Genomic DNA, 24,376 nt, shown 5'->3' on the forward strand with positions numbered 1-24,376 from the left:
TGCTACCCTGGATGTCAGTGACTGATTCACTCCAGTGCTTAAGTCTTCTCATGACAGACACTTGATAGACAGGTCAGAATTCAGTAACATTGGCAATTAAACCAAGAACCTTTACAGAATATTACAAACCCAGTAATCCAAAGGCCTGTCTCTACAGTAGGCTGGAAATATACATATCTGTGTATAGACACATACATATGAAAAAACATACATGCCAAGACTGGAGTGTGACCGGCCACCTGCTGCGCAAACTCCAGCTAAAATCAGCTTTCTTTCTGTCAACAGGTACTTTGACCACTACAAGATATGGGGACAATCTTTAGAGATCTACACAGATTAAACTCACCATAACACTAAGAACCAAGTTGTCTCCAAGACAAGAACAAAGCATAGATACCACAGAGATTACTTTGTTTTCACCATCTCTAGTAGTCAGTAAATACATTCCTCATTAACTACAGAGATTTCTAGCAGTTTGGGCTACACTAGCTCGCTCTCCCTGAAATATCAGTAGCTATTGCCATCTTTCAGTTTTTCTTACCTTTCTCATAATTAAAAATTATGCAACCCAAGTGTGGCTAGAAAAACGTATCTGTAATAAATACCAAGATTTTATTTTTTTTTCTTAAGTGCTAGCATATCAGACAACAGTTCCCTGGATGAAATGTTAATTATGGCTATAACCTTTTGCACGAAAGAGGCTGCGTATCGAAAATAAAGTGGGTGGCAGCCGGGGACAGAGAAACAGCTGGTCCCTCAAATGCAGCAAGAGCCGAAGGGGTCAGGCGCTAGCATCTCTTACCCACTTATCCAGAGGGACCTGCGTCAAGGATCCAGTGCCCTGGTAGAGATCCAGACTGAGCTGTTCCAGGCTGAGCTTCTCCTGCAAGAAATGGCCCAGGTACCTCTGCAGCAGGTACCTGCAGGCTCTCTTCTTGATGGACTCCGAGAAAGGCCACGGCATGGCGGCTGCACGCCGGGGGCCGCGAGGCCGGGCGGCGGGACGGGGCTGGGGCCGGGCGGAGAGCGGAGGCGCGAGGGAGCTGAGCGGGGGCCGCCAGGCCAAGGCTCGCCCCTCGACGCGGGCTACAGCGGGGTGTCCCCGCTGCCGGGCGGCACCGCCGCCGCCCCTCACGCCCCGGCGGGGCGGCACTGCCCGCCCTAGGGCGAAGAGGCGCTGACAGGCAGCTCCATCCTCACTCGGACACCGCCGCCATCTTCTCGGCGGCAGCGAGCGCGGAGGGGCCGCTGCAGCCGCGCTGCGCTGCGTGGGGAAGGGGCCGGGATCCGGCGGACGGGCAGCCCCTCCGGGTCAGCTCTGCCCCGCCGGCGAGGGCGGCCGGGCCGATCGCGGCTGTTCGTCTCCTTCCTCCCGGCGTCCCCCCGCCGACCACCGGCAGCGTGACGTGCGGGAAGTGGCGTCGCCGAGCGGAGGAGGCGGGGGCGGAAGCGGCCGCGGGAGGGGGCGGTACGGCCGGAAGGCGTCGCGCAGCCGGTGGCGCCGGGGCCGCCTCTCCGGGGAGCGGCCCGGGAAGCAGCGGGGCGGGCCCTGTTCGCCGAGCAGAGCAGAGTGGGGCGGAGCGGCGCGGCGGGCGCGTCCGGAGCCGTGCGGGGTCGGGGACGAGGCAGCAGCCGCCCGCCGGCGCTGGTGGGTGCGCTCCGGAGCGCGGCGGGGGTGCGGTCCGTGGGAGCGGGAGGCTGCGCAGCTGGGTATCCAGCTCCCCTGTTGCCTTTAGCTTCTTCGGAATTTGTTTCTAGGTCGAAGGTGGGGATTGATAGGAAGTGGTCGGTCCCATGGAGTGAATCTCCCGCATGTTGATTGGCAGCCCCCATTTCTTAGCAGCATTGCTCAGCTACCAGAGCTCCCGGGGCGGCGTCCCAAGGGGCTTTCCCTGCTGCCTCAGGCAGGTTCCACGGGTGTCAGCTGAGGCCTCCAGGCGACACTGGTACCCACGGGGCCACTGCCGGAGCCGCGGTGATAGCCCCGCTGGGGCTGTCCCGTGTTGGTACCAGTTGCTCGCAAAGACCAGCAGCCTCTGTTTCTGAAATGTATCGGCAGCTGTGCGTAAAAGATGAACAGGAGCTTTATTCTTTAGTGACTGTAACAAGCAGCTTTAATTTCTAAAATCACTGATAATCCATTTAGTTCAAAGACTTTTCCAAGTCTTCCATAAATTCATCAACAGTAGGTTTTTGTTTTCTGCATCTATTGATTTCACTTTTTCTAGGCATGATTTGTCTTCCTCCCGCATTCTGGATCGGCAAAGGACAGAATTAATGACTTCTGAATCGTAACAGAGTCTTACACCACAGAATGCGAGTTAACTTGCCTGAGAAAAACTAGCTTCAGTGATACTGATACCGCTTTTAAATGTTCATGTAATCTTCATCAACACTTTTTCTGAATATTTTGAGTTCTCTAGACTGTCATTTCATAAGTTATGCAAGTTACTGGGTTTCATAGTTTACTTTTTTTTTTGGACAATGTTAAATATGTCTGTTTAAAATATAACTTGTATTTTATGGCGTTAATATATATTGAATGGAGTGGTATCATATATCTAAAATAAATGTTTCTATATGCAGAATGGAGACTGATTGCAATCCTATGGAGTTGCCCAGTAACACAGGGTTTGAAGAGGATTCTGATTATAGAGACTTTGAAGGAACGGACGTGAAAGATATGAGACTAGAAGCTGAAGCTGTTGTAAATGATGTTTTGTTTGCTGTCAGCAACATGTTTGTGTCAAAAACTCTTCCCTGTGCAGAGGATGTGGCATATATCAATGTGGAAACCAGGGAAAGGAACAGATACTGTCTGGAGCTCACTGAAGCAGGACTCAGGGTAAATGAATTATTTCTTAAACTTCTTGTTTTGAAAAATGACCATATTCAAAAGGTGCCTAAAAAATACTTCACTGACAACCATACATATTCCTCTTGTACTTTTACGAAAGCCTGATCTACATGTTTTCTTCTAGAGGAGGGATCTTTAGCTAGTTACTTCCAACAAAGCAAGAAGGGAAGTTAGTAATAAAATAGGAGTTTATTTAAGACCTGAAATGGTGAAGATAGAATCAGCAATTTGTTACAGGTGTGTCAATCTTTGAGTTTCTCAGATACCCAAAGAAGTCAATAATACAACATATATATAATTATTTTTTTTGCACCACTTGTAATTTTTGTACAGACATGTAGATGTGAGACTTATTTGCAAAGGATGTATTTTACTAATATTCTGACTTTGGACAAAAGGTATTTGAAATTGTCTTAAATACTGTATAACCAGTAAGCTCCACAGTAGAAAGCAGAGACTACAATTTAAATCCAGTATTTTTTGTTCTTACATTACTGTACTACACTGACTAGCAAAGTTACATGTTGTTCTAGATGTGTCAAGGTGATCATCACTGCAGAAATTTAACCATGCAATCTTATGTTGCAGGTGGTAGCTTATGATTTTGATCAGACTGATGACAGACTGCAAACTCCATATCATGAAACTGTCTACTCCTTGTTGGACTCTCTCAGCCCTGCATATCGAGAGGTGTTTGGAAATGCAATATTACAAAGACTAGAAGCTCTGAAGAAAGAAAGTCAGTCATGATTTATGAGGAAGATTTAGTACCAGAAGGAATTCTTTGTATGAAGCGCTGAGATCTTCCTTACAAACATCTTAAGCTTCATTTCTTGCATACATGAAGTAATACTACTTCATGCTAGTACATTATTAATGTTTATATGTTATAACAAGTATATAACATTTTGCTACCATGGATTTGCATATATCACAATGTTATTAAAAGCCACTTGGATAAATAGTGGAAAAAATTCTTAATTTTATTTTTTGTTATAAATGAGCATGTAAGTTGCTCCATACCATGTTCAAAAACCTCGGTCTCTTTTCCTAATCTTAGTAGTCAAAACTAAAAGAATAGAGACTGAATGTTATAGATATAAGTAGTATTTCTTCGTGTGTGTGCTGATAATTTTCATGCCTTCTTTTCAAAATAGAAGGTAACCATTTGCTCTACCCAGTTAGTGAAAAAATAACTGGAAAACTTCTGCAAAGAATTTCTGCTTGATTTGCTATACATAAATCAGAAAGCTGTCAGCTTTGTAGCTAGAAAGATAGTTTCTTCAACAGTTGAGCATTGCTTATATAGTGGCAGTATCTGAGTTAAAAGCAAGGCTCAGCATTAATCTGTCCTTGTCTGTGGCAACCAGCAAGGTCCAAATAATACACGGGAGGAACTGCTTATATATGAATGTATTGTCTGAACCACGAATGATTAAGCACAGAATTACATTTCCTAAAATGATATTATATATGCTCTATATATGTATGCTATACTGCAACTGGTTGAGAGGCTTAGAAGGCCTGTTTACTATTTTGAATGTGTGTTTACATAATGTACAGGATATACTCAAGAGTATTTTTGCTTCAGCCTTTACTTTCTATAATACAGTACTTTGGTACTCCAAATTTTCACATTTTTCTCCCTCAATTGTACAGTGTCCTCTCCTAGTGAATACTAAAGTAAGCACTGTAATGTTAATTGCATTGTATTGGTTTGAAACCAAAGGCTGTATGAAATTTGCTAAGACTAATACAAGCTGGAAGATATAACTTGTATTTTCTACTTAAAAACTGGTACAACTCTCTTTATAAATCTGTTGTTCTGCTATAACTTTTCAAGTATGTACCGAATGGTAGACTTTTTAAAATTTAGAGTTGGGTAGAAATGCTTGTACAGTTGAACTGACATTCTGTGACATTCATACTTTTTGTATTCTATTACTCTATATTTGTGTGTCTTTATTTAAACAATCCTGCCATTATTCTTCTATGCTTTTGTGACAAGTACATGCAGCAGCGTTTTTGGAACCACATTTAGGGATGTATTGGTTCTCACAGATTCCAGTGACAAGTAGAGCTGTGTTGACTTCTACCTGCTATAGGTTAGTCATACTGATCAGACAAGCCTAGTAGAGCTTTTGTAATGGCTTTGGGTTAGCAATGAGCAACCATGACAACTGTAATTAGTGCTTCTGTTTTCAAGAGCTTAATTTCGTGATTATGTTTTTGGGTTGAAACTTTTGAAAGTAGTCCACTGCCCTAGGGTATGCTTCCATGCTCCAAAAATCGTTTATAGGCTCTCTTTTGCACACAGGTCTGTGGCTCATGGTTAGTCCTCTGTGAGGAGAATGTACTTTAGCAAATTTATATTTGAATATTTTTCCTTGCAACTGATTTACTTGTTCAATTTCAACGACTAAAGAATTAAATAAATGGACCAGTGCGTTCTAGTTTTCTTGTGGGGGGTGGAGCTACTGCTAAGTGGAGAGTGAACAACTTAAGTTCAAAAAAAATTAGAAAAATCTTCAATAACTGTTAAATATTTGGAAAACTGGCTGCAAACGTGTATCAGCTGAAACTTTGTCATGAAAAAGCAAGGTAAGATATATGATTGTGAAGGAGTGATAGAAATCCAAGTGGAAAAAAGCCAAAGAAATGGGTTTGGTTTGGGTGGGTTTTTTTTTTTTGTCTTAAAGGCCTTTAAAATGTCATTTTGTGTGATTATTATAAGCATATTTTCAAAACATATGCAACATATTTTGGAGGTGTTAACAGACAAAACTTCTGTTTCTTAAATTGTATTGCAGTGTTAACTCAAAAATGTCATTCTACCACTTCGTGGTTACTGAGGATGACCAAAATGCTCACCCACGCCTGTCCTGGGGTATTGCTGCCTCTATGGAGGGAACTTCTGTGGAGCACTGAGGAGGGAGAATTTCAGGTTTCCTTCAGCTGCCAGTCGTTTCCATTGTCCGGAGCCTCGAGTAAGCGCTGCTGCTGTAGCTGTTAATCCGCGAACCGCTTAAGCAGCCCCATAGCCTGTCTGCTGCCGGAAAGGACGGCTGATAACCTAATTAAAATCTATTTTTGTCTCGGCAGTACCACACGCGTCTTGTGCCGTCCGGAGCAACGTCCTAGACTGAGGGGCCGCCGCCCCGCGTGCCCCGGGCCGGGCCGGGTGCCCACAGCGCCTGCGCGCAGCGCGTGACGGCCCGTGCCGGGGCGGCGCTGGGCGGGGCGCGCCCCCAGCGGCCGCCGGGGGAGGTGCGCCCGCCGCCGGTCGCGCGGCAACGGGCCGCGTCCCGGGCTGCGGCCATGGCGGAGGCGCTGCGCGGCCGCCGCGTCTTCCTCAACCACCTCGACTCTTATTGCGGCCGCAGCATCGGCCAGGTGACCGCGGAATGAGCCCGCAGCTGCTCCCGGCCGCGGCTTCGTTCTGCCTCAGGCACCTCCGCCCGCCGGGAAGCCGCTGCTGGTCCCCGGGGAGCTCGGCCGGGCGGGCAGGAGGGTCAGCTGAAATAGCTGCTGAGGAGACGCACCGGAGCAATTGAAGGGATAAGATAGAGTAAAAATGAGGAGTAAAAATAAAGGGTTAAGAGGAGGAGGTGTGGATAAAGCCGGTCGTGAGCGTTCAGGCAGCAGCTGATCGCTGTGGAGGGCGATAACCAACTTCCCCGTGAGGTACCCCCTCCCGAGAGGAGCCGGGTGCGGAGCCGGGGCATCCAGGGACTCGCCACCACCGCCGGCTTTGAGGCGTAGGACACAAGCCGAGACAAAACATTCCAGCTGAGGCTGAGCAGTGCCTAATTTTCCCTTCAACGGGAAGCTGTTTCAGCGCATTATCAACAACAGGAGCAGGGCTGGTCAGACGGCGCTGGTGCCTTCTGGAGATCACGAGGAGCTGTGTGGGGCTCAATAGATATTTGTATACAAATTTCGTGTCTTGTATATTGCAGTATTTATCAACCTGTTTTGTTGGAGCGACGCTTGTAAGCCCAGATGAAGAAGAGGAGGGAGATGAAAATGGTTCAGATGACGTTCCCACGGCCTCAAAGAATGAAGTCTATGAAATAGTGGGTACTCTTTCTAAACCAGAGAGTACTAATCCACGTTTTGCAAAGGAAACGTATGTAGTAAGTATGAGTCTGATTTCAGATTGCCTTTAGGCAACGTTAAAAATATCGCAGGTAATGTAAAATGACCTGCACTAATGAAATAGTCTGTTGTTCCTGCTGGAAGCTGTATCTATCTGTTTTATTCCTTCTGCTTCCTGCATGCGCTCTGCTTTACTCTCTTCTAGTTCTGATACAGTAAATAGTAAAAGGAAGGAACTCAGAAAATAAATTGTGTCCTCTTCATAGCTTTTTAAAAAAATCTATCTTGATGATCCACAGGTCTGCTTTCTTTTCCTCTCAAAGCTTACACTTCAATTATCTCTCGTCTTCTTTTTGTCTTTTATCACCATTTTGAAAGTAGTGGTGGTGGAATCAAAGTTAGTGATTCCTTTAACTGTTCCCTGAAATCACAGCTTTCACTAGCAGCTAATTGTCTGAATACCTCCATCTTTGTAAAAAGATGTGTATGTCCAGAGTTTAATTAACTCTTAATTAACTAAAGGAGGCTTGCTCTTATGTATGTGATTGCTTATTGCTTGATTTAGTTTTCTGAAATTAGAATTGCCTCTGTCTCAAACTACTTGTTATAAACTGATTATTCTTCTTCTTATTGAAGAATCTCTTCCAAAACTTGAAAATTTTGATTCAGATGTCTATGCAGCTGAACTGTTCAATCAGGAAATTATGGCTGGCGGTGATTAGTTTTAACCACTGCCTTTGCCCAAAGTGTTTGCTGGATTTGGTCGAGTGATACAGACAATCTGCACTTAATAAAAATTACAGGATGCTACCTTGCAAGAAAATGGACAATTTTTTATGCCTTCTCTATTCTGCCTATGGATAGTTGTTTAAAATACCTGGATAAGTAGTAGATATTTTTTGATGCTCACAAATGCACTAAAAATATGGATCCTGAAATACAATTGAAAGTCCATAATTTTGATCTATATTAATGTGTACTCTAAATTAGAAAATTGAGTATTTAATTTCCATTTCATCAGCTTGCTTGTATCTGACAGATAAAAGTTTGATAACTATCTTATGTATAATTCCGTCATCCTAGTGTTAGAAAACTGCATTCTATCCAGAAACTGAACTTGAAAATGTCTTTTTTTTCCCTAATGACAGAATCTGTTTTTCCCTCAGGTTTCTTCTCGAGAAGCACTCTTAAGTCACTTGCTTGAGTGTGAAATTGTTTTATATAATATCACTGAAGATGCAAACCAAATTGAGGAAGCAATGTGGGCTGCTTCTGGTTAGTATAGCTATACCTGAACAGAAATTTGGTTTCTTTGTAGCCATCAAAGCTTGCCAAAATTGTATAATAAAATTATCAGGGATTCATAGTTCACTTTAATATGAAAATGGAGTTACTTGATGGAGAAATGCTGCACGAGTTGTTTGGTTAAATAGCAAGGAACTATGGAATGCACTATCACATTCAGAAGAGAGAGAAGTTGGCATGGAATGCTCCAACTTTTTAAATTACACATCTGTGTAGGCAGTAATTTCCTTAAATAACTGTCAACCGTTCTCATCTATTTGCATTGGGAGGTGGGTAGAAAATTTTCTCATATGATATTCAAAGAATGTTTTAATATTTTATATAATTATTTTGAGTTTATTTTTCTTAAAAGTCCAATAAAAATATTGCTAATTGTGTTTTGGAAACTTTTTCCTTATCGTTACACCCGGATTCTAATAGGCAGCTGTAATCCTTTTATGGTGAGAGTGCAGTATCATTCTTTACATGACAGCTAAACTAAATTATGCTTTCCTCTTTATAGTATGAATACTCAGAAAACAGAATAATTTGCATATCAAAAAAAAATTATCTTTTTTTATATTAAAATAAACTTTATTTGCATTCAGTAACTTTTTTTTTCCTATCACAAAAAAACCCACACTTTTTTATTTTCTTTCAGTACTTCAGCTGTCAATAAGATGAATCATTTCCTAGTATAGATTGTTTTGGTGGGGATTTTCTTCCCCATAACATTTAGTTCTGTGGCAATTATGTCAATTCCCAATAATTTGATTCTTTTTTACTATTATTTCTCTATTTGTACTCTTTCCTGATTTTTTATTTTTAACTCAAGGAGCATTTGCTTAAAAACACATCACATAGAACATTGGTATGAGTGTCTATACAGGTCCTTTATATAAAAGCAAAAATACAGTTTGAATAATACAGTTTGAAATAAAATCCTTGCTTTAATTTAACAGCCCTACATAAGGAAATAGAGACTTTTGCAAAACAAAAGATATTCATCCTCATTTCAACAATAATGACCTGGGGAAATACCAAACCCTTTGACCCTGTAAGTAATACCAAAACATTATTTTTTTTAACCAAATGTTACCATTTAATGGAAAATATTCACTACATGCAATTACACAACATATTTCAGGTGTGTACTTCAAAGATGGCTAGTAAAGTGAAGCGGGGTTTTGGGATTCTTTCACCCTTACTCACTACCTACTGCCAAAATTGCTAGATGTAATTCACCAACAGAAAAGTTTAGGTATTGGGCTATAATGATACAGGACGACATAAGGAGTTGCTTGGTCAAGAGGCAAAACAAATGCTAACCACAATATGCACTGTCAGTCATAAAAAAAAATCCCATGTTAACTGCATATTTAATGAAATACATAATTAAAATAGATACATCTTTGTATCAATATATGTATTTTCAGTAACCATGTTGGGTGCTTTGTAGTATACTATTGCAATTCTCAAATTCAGTGTTACAGAAATAGGGTTTTTCAACCTTGTGTAATGCTATATAAAAAAAAAAAAGTAATGTTTTTTTAAAATACAAAAAGTAGTAAAAAATCTTTTACTGTGAAATTTGAAATTGAATTAATGACATTTCCAAAATGTTAAACCTCAACCATCAAATTCAGACCCTTGAAGAATTTCAAATGAAGACAAAGTTAAAACAGATTTTAAAATACTTTTAAAGAACTTCCTTTAACAATCTAGACCTTTAAAAATTGTTCTAAGAAATGTGTATTGATCTTATTTTTTTTCTTCATAGGAAAATCCTGAGAATCCTTTTAATGAAAGCAATTTTCGCAAAAGAAAATCTCATCCTAGCTTTATGGATTACATAAATGCTGAAAAACACATTGCAAAACTTGGGAAAACTGTATGTATAGAACTTTTTTATAGAAATAAGTTGATTTGTCTCCTTATTTAGAGCTTTATCATAGTAATGGAAATTATCAACCATTTGAATAAGTTTTAAGAATATATTATTTTCCTTATAAATATGGATGACACAAATTATTATTAAAATATAGTAGCATAGATAATACTATAGTGTCTTTTGAAACCCAAGTGCATGCATAATAAAAATCCCAATTTCATATTTTTGCTTAGGTAGGGAGTAAACCATATTCATCTTAAAAAAATAGTTTCTTTGATTGTACAATCAAAGCTGGGGTCTGTGTGGAAATATTTGAGGAAGAAAGGTTGTAGAGGAATGGGATATTAGTACAGCTCTAAAGAAAAGCAGCATCTTTGAATATTAGCAAGCTATGTTGGAATTACATTTCATTTAAATACTTAGATGTTCTGACCACACCTAGCATGTCCCTGGATAGTCCTCTTGGGGCAGAGGCCTTGTTGACTTTTGTTCCACCCTATAATTCACTTTAAAATCTCGGTCACAGAGCTGACACAGAATAGCTAAAATATATTATCACTTTTTATGTTTTAAAATCCCCTCCTTCAGCTTTGCTTGCTTTGGTCTGATTAGACTATTAATCTTACTAGAGAACAGACTATGCCTCTATTTGTATTTAGGAACTATTATTAAAGAAATACCAGCAGTGGCTCAGCTTACAATTCAGGAAAATGGAAGATGTTGTCATTAGTGGTGTAGTGAGGACATGAGAAAGACAACAAAATACACTGGATGATGAAGGTGTCGTTTGGTCATTCTTTTTCTGTGTTAGTCTCTCATAATCAATATAATTCCATGTCCATTGCAAAACTTTATCCAGCTAATAACAGAATTTATTGTGAAAAAAACATTTCTCTGATTTGAGCATATAGTTTCCATCTTATGCCCTGCTGAGAAAATAGCACTAGAAATTATACTCTGTTCTACTCTGGATTTAATAATTACAGAATAGAAGTAAAAGTTTGGTTTACAGCTTGTAAAAGCAGTGGTGAATTGTTTTTTCTTTTACTGTGCTAACATGGATTTATAAGATCATGGGGAAAGTTTCACACTTGCGATATTAAAAACATGAAAATTTTAAACGGCATCCATCAAACCTCGTGTTAACTACTGCCTCCACTTAATATCCAGATGAATTATTGGCTATTTTTCTGAGTAGTCCAAAGCACTGAGTCACTGCATACCAAAAGTATTTATAGAATTATCTTCTAAGTGTTTGTCAGGCTGAACATCTGTTGAGAAGATAGATATGTAGCAGGACATTATAAAGGAGCTTGAATGTTTTCAACACCTACCTGCTGTAGCCCTTTCAAAAGGAGCCCTTTTCCTCCAGAACTCCAGTGTCAGTACCAATGGGTATCACTATACCTGGATGGTTTCTGTCAGCACTTTGGAACAGGGGGCTCCAAAGCATCTGTTCTTCCCATAAAATCAGCTTTGGCTTCCTGTGATGGCTGGAGACTTCTGAATTAGAGTCGTTACTCATTTCTAAATCCAGTGGTATCTAGGGAATGTGCTATCAGTGAAAGAAATTACAGTGTTATCATTCCCTGCAAAGAATTCAGACACTGGGATTCATCAGTCTTGCCAGCCAGGTAAAAAAAGTCTTGCACCAAGAATAGAAGGTTTTCTAAGCCTTGTTTGCCTGTTCAGAGTGCAATTTAATGGAAGTTGTTTCTTAAAGCAAGATTTCACCTCTCTGCATTAGTGTACCTCTCACCTATTTTTTGATTAAAAATCAATAACAGTCTGAGAGTTTAAGAGACCTTGTTTTTTATCACTAGCAGTTTACCTTTACCTTTGTGGCATTCAGGGCATTTAGGCTGTGTCACTTTTCTCTGAAGTTGCAACCTCTGGGGTCTGGCAAATTCAGAATCCTTGGAGAAATATCTGCCTACCAAGGACAGAAAGGCTCTTCATCCCTCAGCTCTGTTCTCAGTGGTATCACAGCTCCTGAATCCACTTAGACCTGTTTCTCATTTCAAGCAATTTATTAGAACAAAATGAGAACAGAATGTAAAACAATCACAGCCTGGAACTGACGATCCCAGCTCGAAAGTGACACCTAGTGGCTTTAATTGAACGATACACGGGACAGTGACGTTCCTTACCCACGACTAAACAAGCTATGAGGAACACCAACTTGCTTAAGAATTGCCTTACTTTTAAAATTACCTATAGTCAAGTAACGCCAAGTAGTACCTTCTCAATGGGTGGCTTGTGACACTAAGTAGCTATTGTTAGAGGAACTGAGCCTGTTTTAGAGGCATGTATTTCAGTGATATACAGCAGTCAGTGCAAAACTGTGGTTTGTCTTCACGTGAGGCATGAGTTAGCACAAGGTACATGGAAGAAAATCCAGTGTTAAATTCTTTTTAAGAGAAATGAGAAATAGCATCTCCTATGCATTCAGAAGAGGCAGGTTTTTCCTGCTACAAGACAGAAATTACAACGTGTCTTCTGGGAAATGTCTGTAGTCTGTCCAGAGCAATCCTGGGAGCTGCTGCTCTTAGATGCAAACAGTATCTGTCATGGTATTACCCAAGCAAACTCTGTGTGTGTTAAGATCCGCGTAGTAAGAGATACCTCTGCCCAAATTAATATGCAAACAAGACCATAAACTGAAGTCAATCCTATAGATTTTATTTAACAATTAATGTGAGGTAGAGAAATAGAAAACAGAGGAGAGAGTTCAATCAGAAGATAGTCACCACCCGAGGATCCAGTGGCATCGTGTTGGTCCTTCTTCATACTGGGCTTCTCAGTGATGAGGTTCCCAAGATCATTCAAAATTTTTCATATTTATAAACTATAGCAAACAGAGGAATTAATGTTCATTGGCTACACAGTTCTCTTAATCTATTGGTTAAATTATTCCCTCACTTCTAATGCTAATTAGTCCCATGCTCAGTCTTTGTCTTCTTTTGAGTTGATGGGTTTCTTGGGTCAGAAGGCCATGAGTTAGTGGCCTTCCCCCTGCCAGAATTACCTTACCTTATTTAGTTGGAGCTGACTTCAGCACATTTGCTGAGCTGGATCTACTTATGGCCTGTAAAGTCTGCATTCTTTGTGATCATTATCAGCAAAACATTCTTCTTCCCAAGCTTTGTTAAATGTCCCCCTGGGATAACAACCAGACAATAATACCACCTTTATCTTTTCTTATCTCAAGTTGCCACTGTTGTGGCTTATCTTACAGTCCTAGTTCCAGGTATTCACAGAGGCATATTCAGGGGGACTTCAGTGATGGTTGGTGGTTGCCATCTGACCCATAACTAGGGTATGATCTTTGTTTGACTACTGATATACATATGAGCAATTGCTTCATTATGGTCCTGGCCACAATTGGAATTTTTGTCCAGATGCATTAACCAGGATGTACTAACCAGATCACCCATGCCTAGAGTTAGTGCACTTCTGCTGTAGCTCCCTTCTGTGTTTATCCCATAGCAAAGTCCTTCTGTGGCCCTAGTAGTGTTTGAAACAGGCAGATGTCCTTACAGTGTGGAAGCTCTTCTGCTATCTGTAATGTCTTCTAGTTTTAGTGTTTCTCGTGATTAGTAGCAAGCTGTTGAATTCAGTTGAGATGAAGTAGTTTTTATAACAAAGTTTCTCTTTATCAATACACTTTGTAAGCGTATAGATAAAACTGCATGGATACAACACACTGATTCTGCAACTTGTCATCAAGTTGCATGATGCTTATATAATCAAAGATTTGCTAAGACCTGTCTTATTCTGTTTCTAAAATATGATAAAGATGATAACAAAAGGTCCATTCCCTTCCCCCCCCAAAAATAGTAGATCCCAAATCTGCACATGTATTCCCATTGCTGATAAAGGCAGGTTCTTTTACATTGTAGGAGGAAGATATATAATGCCTAGGATCTTTACAATATGGGAATTATTTAATAATTTTGTTTCATCTAAAAAATTTCAAAGTGATTAATTCAAAAAACTTCTTTGAAAGTTTTTTTTTCCTTTCAGATGATTTTTTTTTTTTAATAACCATCCTCACCATTGATACAAAGAGTAACATGTATGTCCAAGCAGACAGGCAAATTTGTGACATTACACAATAATGATAAACCAAAAATATGTGGATTAATCATGATGTGTGGTTAGGAAAACATTTAAATGGCTCAAAGATACAATTTTTCTTAATTGTGCGCAAAAATTAAAGTTAAGAAATTGTAAAATCATTAATCTAATATTTTCTGCTCCTTTAGATAGCCAAATGCAAATGTGATGCATTGACAAAATAGCTGCAATGAATTTCCAAGGGTTTTTTTCTTGAAAATAGGAAGTAGAAGCGTACGTTATCCTGTTTACTTAATTGATTTACATCACTTCCAAATTTTGCTTCTTAATTTATTTTAATCTTATAATTTTTTTGTTCAAATGTAGATATACCTATTTTTTTGAAAGAGAAATGTAGACAGCTTTTTTTGAACAAAGAAATAATAACTCAGGAAGCTACAGGATATGCAACAATTGATCTAGTTACAACTTGGAAGCAATACAGTTTGCACACTTTGTATATTTAGTGTCACTCTATTGGGAACGGTAAGAAGAACAACACAGACTCTCTTGTGGAGTCAAACTGGAGAATTTCTCCCAGTTTATTGCCTCAGATCTTTTTTATAGACCGATATGTGAAAGTACAGAAAAGAAAAACTCTTACTGGTTAGTAAACTAACACATCACCATCATTGGTCAGTGGGGCTCACCACCCCTCGACCTTCCCTTGCAAGAAAACAAGGAACAGACAATCAGCTCCTGCAATGCTGTTTTCTGTCTCTGAGGATTGTTTTAATTCCTCCTTATGATTTCCCAGGCCACTTTCTCAGGCAAGACTGAGAAAGTTATGTGGCCTGCTATTCCACAGGCACTGTGCTCCCTGCTTCACAGTTAACATCCATATGTTTAGTGTGCATGTATTCAAGAGTCAGTGTAAACCTGTATCCCAGTTGTAGTACCATATTTTAATAAAAACTTTCATGCTGATTTCACTTTACAGAACAATGAAAAGTTTTCAACTTATGTTGTTGCCTCAGGACATCAATATGGAGCTGAGGAAGGACTCTTTCACTACTTTTTTAAGGTAGACATCCAACTACATTAGAAGGATCATTTAATTTCTAGGGGCAAACTGCACTGGAATTGAATCTATTTTTAGCAATCTTGGTATTGTAAGCTCAAAGCTTTCATGGGCAGAACTGTTTATTTGATCCTTTTGAAATATTTAAGCTACAGTGGAAGTGTTTTTCTCTTTTTTGGCTCTATTTTTTCTTAGATATTTCTCTGGTTTTTGAACAGTATCTCCATATGTACTTTCCAGCAGTGAGAACACATCTGTCATGTAAATGGAATCCAGGGAAATGTTTTTCTTCTCAACATTACAGTCTCTTTTTTTTTTTTTTTTTCTTTTTTTCTTTTTTTCTTTAAAGTAGGCTGGCAAGAACCATTCTCAAGAATGGTCTCCTTTACTGCAGTTGTATTAATTCTTCAATAAACTGAACTTTGAATCTTTAATATACCGATTTGCCAAGTAATCAAATGTTCCTTTTTTAGCTCTAGTTAATTTTTTTCTCACTTTATTCTCTGTATTTTAAGATGTGTTGGGTTGGTGAGACTCCTGCAATACCTGTTTTTGGAGATGGAAATAATATTATTCCAACCATTCATATTCGTGATTTAGCAGGGTGAGTGGAAAAAAAAATTCTCAGAGTAATAATTAATACCTAGCTAGATATCAAATCCAAATCCACTAGAGAGTACTGAGGCTTTGAAATTGGGTGAGTTGGTTTAAGGTCACTCTTGGGCCATTTTAACTGAGTCAAACTGAGCTTTCTGTTTCTTTAGAAGTAGATGTGCCTTCTGGAAAACTTTATGACTGTTGCACTGATGCTTTGCTTTTAATAAGTGATGCGTCATGCTCAGTCTAGAGTGTGATGCCAGTTAACTAGTACAGAAATGGAAATAGATTGTGGACTCTGTAGCAGACTAACATAATATCTTCTATAGATATAGCTCTTTATCCCTTTAACTTCTTTTCAAATAAAATTTGTAGCTGTACTTCTTTATTAAGTAAAATATATATGAAAATGTCGTACTCTGAAATGTTCTGCAAGAATTTGCAAACTCTTGGTACTATTTCATGAAATGCATTTAACAAGGAAAGCCATAGATGCTTCTCCAAGTACCAGCCTGGGCTGTACTTGCTGTGTTTCAGAGTGTTGCAAAATGTAGCAGACCACAGGCCAGACTTTCAGTATGTACTTGCAGTAGATACATCGATGCACACCCTTGAACAATTAATAAAGGTAAGAGCCTTGGTGAAAGTAAGAGATTTGAGTTCCTTTTTTGTTTTTTAGTATATGTGTATGTAAGGTTTTAAAACTATGCATTTTACTGAAGTAGAAATTCTTATGTCTTCCTAAATTACCTTGTGTAGTAAATTACATGGAGGAGTACTATGAAAATCTCTAAGACTTCTGTCCTTTAAACAAAATAGTTTATTTGATCTTGCTACAATTTTTGCAATGTTATAATTAACTTAAATAGAAATTTTAAGATTTATTATATTTAAGTTATGGAGATTAAAATTTAAAATTTAATCTCCATAACTAAGATGGTTATGGAGAAGCGTTGTGAGGTTCCCAGAACTGTGATTGGATACTGAGTCTTTACTATGTGTTTCCCTTCATGTTGTGGAAGATAGCTTGTTTTTCCAAGAGTTTTGAAATTAAGTCTAGAAGCAGTCTGAATGACACTGGTAAACTATACACTGTGATAGTGAGAGTCAATTCATGGAATACTTGCTTATGTAGATTGAGGAACTGTTACACAAGTACCAAACATAAGAGTGCTTTATTTTTTTTATTTTTTTTTTAATTGTATCAAAGAGAGTTTCATTAAACCGGTACTTCAGTAGAAGATGAAAACTGTGCTTTGGTTTAGGTAGACATTCCAAGGAGAGTGGTTAGTGTCCTTTCAAGGGTATGTGGCTGTTTAGAAATGGGAAATAGAGGACAGGAGTAAGTAGACAGTTTTTGGGGACAGGAAGTTGCCAGTGGAGAGGGTGCTATAGTGTTGCCTTGGAAGGGAGCTGTACCAGCCCAGGGGAAGACTGGAAAGGTGCATGGGAAAGAAACACTTTGAGATTTGGAGTTGAAAATAGCTGAAGATTAGAAGAGGGAAAGCAGTATCATTTATGCCTTTTTCATGCTTTAATTTGGGTGTCCACTAACTGACATCGTTGAACCCAGAATGCTGGATTATTTGATCTGATGTTGTTATGGTCCAGTTTAAATCCAAAAGAGCAAGGAAAACTAAGTCTCTGTGTATGAAATGGAAAGAACTTTGACGGTTCAAAATGTACCCCAAAACGTGATTAAAATTAAATAGGTTAGATGTGGGTGCCCAAAAATTGATATATTTTATTTAATAGTAAAAGAGGCAAAGAGGCGAGGCAAGGAGAGGGTGACAGGAGCTAGGTGGAAGCATATAACCCATCCGAGGGTTCCAATGAGGTCTCATTGCTCCCCTCCATCTGAACTTCTGGTGATGAGGGTCCCCCACCACTGCTGCCATGCCGAAGAGTATAGAATCCAGTGGGTTAACACACACTTTGGGTAGGTGGGAATGCCCCCGTGCCTCCCTTGACGGGGGCCAGTTTGACACTGTCCCTTGCAACACTACGGATCTGTTGTCTCATGCTTCAGTGCTCTGGTGCAGGATCTGGGGACCCCTTTGGTGAGGCCTCTGGTGGGCCATGACACCCCCTCTGCTGTGGATAATCTTTTCCCCGGGTGAAGGGCCCCTCAGCTGAGCTGATCGGCACAGCGGAGTCCGGGCGGTCTCTGCTTCTCACCACAGGCTTCTTCGCTACACACCCAGAACATCCCTCCCCCCGCCAAGACACACCCTTTGGTGAGAGGGTCTGTGAGGAGCCGGGCAGCTGATAGCCTTGGGGCTGCGGTCACAACTCAGAAGGTGTTAGGCTTGTGCTCTGTGAATGTATCCTTTTCCCCCCACCCCGAGTTGTTACTTTATCTTATCTTCATCAGCGAGTTGCTCACGGCCTCAGTCAGAGCCCCATTCAGGGTGTGGTGGTGTTCTCTGAAACCCTTTAACAGTTTTTGCTATAATAGGCAAACGTCCTTCATGAAAACGTTTAAGTCATAATTTCAGTCTCCGACAATGGTCTATATAAATGTTTATGATTTTATGGAATGTAGTGGGATTTAAATCTATTTTAAAGGGCTGTAGGAGTAACTAACAATTTCTGTCTAATGATGATATATATATAAATGATATATAGAGAGTTATCAGTGGCATTGATCTGAAAACTCTTCCCAATTATTTATTAAATACCTCAAGAACCTGAAGTGAAAATGCTGGGGAAATAAAGATCTCCAAATGGATCTTAAACACTAGGAATCTATTCATACTTTAAAGAGCCTTATAAAATTTTCTGTGGTTTTGGGTTGTTTGTTTTTTATTGCAGGTACTAAAGAAGAAGTGTTGCTTAGCAATCAAAAGCTATTTAATACTAATATTAATATATTGTTCTTACATTTATTTCAAATCAATATTCTGATTTTCCAGGTACAGTATAACATAAAATTTAAAGCATATATTTTATCCACAGGAATCCTGTTCAATTTTTTCCTAAGAATCTGATTTGTTAAGTGGTTTTTGTGTGGGTTTCTTGTTTATTTATTTGTTTGTTTGTTTTTCTGATAGTGTATCAGTAAAAATCTCGGACCTGGAAAAATTGAGAAGATTCCTAAAGAAAATGCATTCCTGAGCAAAGAACTAACAGTCAGTACTTGTCTTTGTTTTATTACTTGAGGAAAGTATTTAAACTTAAAAGTATAATATAATGAAATATATAATTTCTTGTTTCTTTATTTCACTGGAAAAAATTTAGCCCCAAAATATGCCTAAAAATATTTAAAGTGAATTTCAATTTAGAAAATAAACAAAAATAAAATCTAGCCATCATAAAAGACAGAATTTTGAAGAGTTACAGCCTCATTTAAAAGAATTAAACACAGAAGCTCTGATGTCACTGTTCTCCTTAGCATATGGGAGCATTCTAACAAAACCTACACAAAATTATAAAAATAACAACAAAAAAGTTGATAATGCAGTGCTGCTAAGGTTGATGAACACAGAATACGAAAATTGTGTTGTATTCATCTATTTATCTGGAATAAACTGTTCAAAGGAGAAATAAACAAAATACAACCCAGAAAGTTTTAAGATGGTACTTGAAAAATTTATGAAAGGGGTGATTCGTTGCGATTACATGAAAACATCTCATTATAGAGAATAATCGTTTAGTGTTGCATGTTCTAATATATCATAAGAACACTCAAATACAAATATATGTTGAAAAAGAATATTTTTTAAAAGCTTAAAATGTCTGTTTTGTTTTGTATGCAAACCTTGTTTCCCAATGCTTTAATCCTTTCTATTCTCCACATCCACTCTAGTCTCTTATTCCAGCTTCTCTTTTAATGTGCGTAGCTTAAGTCTGTAAATAAATGTAGCTTTGTTCCCTCAGCAAATGCAATTGGATATGTTGTTTGTGAACCTGCGATTCGAACCTACTTATCTGAAAGAGAATTTCAATATTAAGTGGGTTGCTGAGGAAGGACTGATAGAGAACATTGCACAAGTCATCATGGAATACAAGCAAACTCGAGGATTACTGGTAATGCCTTGGTATATACTATTTTAAACCGCCTTTCTCTCTTTATCCCCAAGAGAAATGGTTATATAAACACAAGTCTTAAATTAATTAAGTAAAAATACATAGAAGATGGATATAGATGCAAAATAAACGAACATAAAAACTTAAAATTAAATTGAAGAAGTTAAATAAGAGACAATATAAGTTAAAAAAAATAATGACTGAGTTTTATTTCCTTTATGCCTAAAACTGAAATTCTGTAAATGCAAATTAGTTTAATGATGGGAAACTGCTATTCTGGTGCTGGCTTCTTTATGCAGTATATGGCACTCTTGATATATTTTGCCTCGGTAATATATTAAGTGTATATTTTATTTATATAATAGTCAATAGTTAGGTGAGTATTTTTTGACCTTTATATATTCATTGAGTGTGGATATTCCAATGCAATACAGCCTTCATTTTACTCTGCTCTGTTGTGTAATTTACAGGGCAACTTCACTATTTCCTATGTTAGCTTGATATTTAGAATTTCTGTATTCTAATGTATAGGTTACTGAAATGTGCAGAAATATGCTTGTTTACATTCAAGTATTGATAAAGCTGTTTAGCATGTCTATATCTGGTTCAAACTTTGAATAAGAGTTCAGGGCATGTAAAACAAGGTGAAGCTACTTTTGTTGTAAGTTATTTATTGAAAGTCCCTTAGCTGTGAAAGGATTATCAGGTCTATGCTTGGGTTAAACTATTGCATCTAAGTACATATGCATGCAACTAAAAAAAACAGTACATACCAGGTTGCAGGAAGGAGGGCTAGCAAGATTGTCTCTGTCACTGCTCTGTTGCAGAGTTTGTAGTGCCAGATTTACTAAATTAAGGTCGTCACTTAATTATGTATGATTTTGAGTTTAGTGCATAATATATTTAATAAGTATATACTGGAATCCTAATTGCACTTACTCATCCTCAGGTTAGGTAGGTTGAAATAAGACATAATTTAAGACTGTGATAGATCTGGAATTTTTAAGGTCAAAATAATAATTTTGATGACAGCAACTCTACCTCAGTTGGGAAGAAGGACTATTGCATGTAGTAGAACATCAATTTATAGTAGAATATCTGCTACCACATTCCAAAATTCACTGCATCCTACCTGTGGGATTGTCTTTCATTTCTTTGGATTATTCAAACATTAATTAACCACAACAAATTTGTCTGTAAGTCTACTGAATAGAAACATGCTTTTTCTCCAACAGTAAATTTCTTCATTTAACTATGTTACTCGAGTGGGTGATAGAGAAGATATTCACCAATAAATAAATTAATACAAAAATATATCTTTACTTTTAAGTACAATTGCTGTTTCCTATTAGTCATATTAAAAATATTGTTGCTTTTACATAAAGAAATATGCTATTTGAATAATGTTATATCTTTATCCTTTTTTCCAGCCTCTCAAAATTTGCATTCACGGTCCTCCTGCATCTGGCAAATCTACCATTGCTAAGGAGCTCTGCAAACACTATAAGCTACACTATGTTACGATAAATGATGTGATTTCTGAAAAAATTGCAGATCTGGTGTGTTGCTATTTTCTATTATTCCTGCTGTCTTAATTTCTCTGATTTTACAATGTTTGGCAGCATTTAAAAATTACTTATAATCCCATTATTTTGGAATGGAAATATCTTTCAACTTACTGATCCTATCTAATGGTTGCACTAAAATCTTTCTAGAGAATTAAAGTTGCTCAGTATCTCACTGTTCATGGGTACACATGAAAAGAATGATTTATTTTTCTCTTTTACTACATCTGTGTATAAAATAAATTTGGTTATGGAATTTCTGAGCCAATTCATATTTCTATTCTTGTCATCAGGAACAAATTGTGGCTAAAGAACCTGACAGGGTGGAAGGAAAAGTAGAAAGAGAAGGAGAAGAAGATGATGTGCAGGAGGAGGGTGAAAATGTAGAAGCAGCAAAGGAATTATTAGATGAAATAAAAGAAAACATGCAGCAGAATAAAGGTAGGAAATACAAAGTATGATGATGGGATTCAGGCAGCTAATGGAACTCTGTGCAAATGGAAATCAGGAAATAAATTTGTAGTCTAGAATTTACTTCCTATTAAAATCAAGAATTAACTGGACAAGGGAGAGGAACTATAATGAAGGGTTTATAAATTAATAGTTGAGTCTATTAATGAAGAGTTGAGATAAAGACAGGGAGAGATCACAAACTGAGTACTGTCACAGGCAAAACAGACCTGACCTGGGGAAATTACTTAAGTGTAATCAAAATCAGAAAACCCACCTCCCCCTTTTTTCCTGAATTTACACAGGGAGATGAAGAATAGGGGTTATGGTCAGTTGATCACATGTTGTTTCTGCTGCTGATTCCCCCTCAGGGAGAGGAGTCTTTCCTGCTCCAGTCTGGGGCTCCTCACAAAGAAGACAGTCCTCCATGAACTTCTCCAGTGTGAGTCCTTCCCATGGGCTACAGTTTTTTATAAACTGCTCCAGTGTGGGTCCCTTCCACAGGATTCATTCCTTCAGGCACAGGCTGCTCCAGCACGGGTCCCCCACGGGGTCACAAGTCCAGGCATCAAACCTGCTCTGTCATGGGCTCCTCTCTTCATGGGTCTACAGATCCTGCCAGGAGTGTGCTCCAGTGTGGGCTTCCCATGGGGTCACAGCCTCCTCCTGGACACCCACCTGCCCCCGAGTGGGCCTCCTCTATGGGCTGTAGGTGGATCTCGGCTCTCCCCTGGACCTCCATGGGCAGCACAGCGACAGCCTGCTCACCATGGTCTGCACCACAGCCTGCAGGTGGATCTTTGCTTTGGCACCTGAAGCACCTGCTCCCCTCCTTCTTTGCCTACTGGGTGTCTGCAGAGAAGTTTCTCGCACAGATTCTCTCTTCTTCCCTGGCCACATTTACGTCTGCACAAAGACTTTTTCCCTACATAGATATTTTGTCATAGAGGCATAAGTATTATCACTGATTGGCTTAAATTTGGTCAGCAGCAGATCTATCTTGGAGCCATCTGGCATTGGCTTGGTCGGATATGGGGGAAGATTCTACCAGCTTCTTAGAGAAGCCACTTCTGTAGGTCCCCTGGCTAACAAAACCTGTCCACACAAAACCAATGCAACCATGCATCTCATATATTAAAAGTGATATATTTTTTAAATATTTTGGTGCTTCCTTAATTGTAGCACTTTCATCTTTCTATTTCAGACTTTTTAAATTATGTCATGTTTTCTTCTCAGAACAGAGAGCATAAAATTATATAATATAAATTAAAAAGCTGGTGTAATATACCTTTGTCAAAATTGCAGAAATAAAAATATTCTAGTAAGAAAAGTGCATGCTCATATGAAATTGTGGGGGTTCTTTAAGAACCTCATTCATCATTAGAAAGTAAATACTGTTTATGGAAGCCCAGAAAGAATTTCAAAGTTTGTAGATTGAAAAAAGGTTCCTTGCTGAAAAGCATGAGTTACCATCTGTATATGAATAATACCATGTAGTTTTGGTCTTAGTGCTTAACATTTTCTATGTGGTATTTTCTTGGTTTGAAAAGACAGGTTCCTCTAAGGAAGTCAGTATCTTTCTTTGACATGGAAAAATGTAAATCTCGCCCCCTCCAAATTATTATAATATTGAAATCAAGGGGCTGTCAGGCAAAGATATGGGAATAGGAATAACCGTTCTTTACTAGGAAAATTAAAATAAAAATGCAGTAGTAAAAAAATAAAACACTGACGGAGTCAGAATATAACGTGACTCCCTGTTGGTCAGGGTGTTGGTAGCAGGATGATTAAGTGGTGGCTGCAGTCCTCCTGCAGTGACAGATGTGGTTCTGTTGAAGCAATGATCCTGTAGAAGGGTGTAGTTTTCCTCTGAAAGTCCAGTGGTGGTGTAGATGGGTCCAGTCTTTCCGTGGGAATCCGGTGGAGAAAGGCTGACTGCATTGTTCCAAGTCTCAAATTCTATCCGGGCAGGAATGCTTGGCTCCTGCCCCTGGCTGGAGCATCTCACAATGGGATGATGTAATTTTATCAGTCAAGTAGTGAGACTCGATGGCCCATTAACAGAAGATATACCCCTGAAGGGAGAATGGGTCATGGAAAATATAAAGAACACTGCCACACCTCATCTTAAGAGATGGCAATAGAATAAGTACTTTAGTACAGATATAAAGTGATCCCCCTTAAAAATGCAATCTCTTTCTAAGGGTTTACCTGATTTGGATCTTGTGTATCTGCAAAGAAATGAATTTCTTACACACCTGGAAGCTTCTGTAATGAGATCTATGGCAACACCTCTTCTGCATGATTTGATGTGTTTAAAATAAAAATGCTTTTTAAAATAGTTACATTCTTTTAAAATAGTTCAGAAATATCTAAGACTTTTAATAGCCAAAGCAAAATAAAGTAGGAAACTGCAGTTAATGTTTGCAAAAGGACAAAAAATCAAGTCAAACCTTTTTCCTCCT

General features: G+C 38.7%; 3 protein-coding genes across 18 annotated transcripts in view; 2 read left to right on the plus strand and 1 right to left on the minus strand.

The window, feature by feature from the left end:
• Positions 1-991, minus strand: part of ATG2B (autophagy related 2B) — a 52,559-nt gene extending 51,568 nt beyond the window's left edge. For 5 of the 10 annotated variants that reach the window (XR_004497994.1, XR_004497993.1, XR_004497992.1 and 2 more), the window contains exon 1: positions 803-964. Coding sequence is in view for 3 of the 10 variants with exons in the window: in XM_015630774.1 (XP_015486260.1) it covers positions 803-964 (162 nt within the window). In the remaining 7 variants the exon portion in view is untranslated. Of the gene's footprint in view, positions 1-802 lie in introns of all 10 variants that reach the window. The other 5 variants (XR_004497995.1, XR_004497996.1, XM_015630775.3 and 2 more) reach the window with 2 other exon arrangements.
• Positions 992-1,481: 490 nt separating this feature from the next.
• Positions 1,482-5,303, plus strand: GSKIP (GSK3B interacting protein). 3 transcript variants are annotated; one of them, XM_015630778.2, is made up of 3 exons: positions 1,482-1,648; positions 2,587-2,845; positions 3,446-5,303. In XM_015630778.2, the coding sequence occupies exons 2-3, from the start codon at positions 2,588-2,590 to the stop codon at positions 3,605-3,607; spliced, it is 420 nt and encodes a 139-aa protein (XP_015486264.1). In that variant the 5' UTR covers positions 1,482-1,648; position 2,587; the 3' UTR covers positions 3,608-5,303. The 3 variants fall into 3 exon arrangements, with proteins under 3 accessions (XP_015486264.1, XP_015486265.1, XP_033371274.1); XM_015630779.3 differs by having other exon boundaries at positions 1,581-1,652; XM_033515383.1 differs by lacking the exon at positions 1,482-1,648 and adding an exon at positions 1,678-1,765.
• Positions 5,304-6,142: 839 nt separating this feature from the next.
• AK7 (adenylate kinase 7) overlaps positions 6,143-24,376 on the plus strand; it is a 30,104-nt gene continuing 11,870 nt past the window's right edge. For 3 of the 5 annotated variants that reach the window (XR_001522387.3, XM_015632176.3, XM_033515288.1), the window contains exons 1-12: positions 6,143-6,250; positions 6,817-6,993; positions 8,122-8,230; positions 9,202-9,296; positions 10,020-10,130; positions 15,190-15,273; positions 15,786-15,874; positions 16,405-16,495; positions 18,921-18,998; positions 19,747-19,896; positions 21,327-21,455; positions 21,755-21,902. Coding sequence is in view for 4 of the 5 variants with exons in the window: in XM_015632176.3 (XP_015487662.1) it covers positions 6,176-6,250; positions 6,817-6,993; positions 8,122-8,230; positions 9,202-9,296; positions 10,020-10,130; positions 15,190-15,273; positions 15,786-15,874; positions 16,405-16,495; positions 18,921-18,998; positions 19,747-19,896; positions 21,327-21,455; positions 21,755-21,902 (1,336 nt within the window). In the remaining variant the exon portion in view is untranslated. Of the gene's footprint in view, positions 6,251-6,816; positions 6,994-8,121; positions 8,231-9,201; positions 9,297-10,019; positions 10,131-15,189; positions 15,274-15,785; positions 15,875-16,404; positions 16,496-18,920; positions 18,999-19,746; positions 19,897-21,326; positions 21,456-21,754; positions 21,903-24,376 lie in introns of those variants that run through there. The other 2 variants (XM_033515289.1, XM_019007120.2) reach the window with 2 other exon arrangements.

Source organism: Parus major, chromosome 5 (assembly GCF_001522545.3).
Source record: "Parus major isolate Abel chromosome 5, Parus_major1.1, whole genome shotgun sequence".
NCBI lineage: Eukaryota > Metazoa > Chordata > Aves > Passeriformes > Paridae > Parus > Parus major.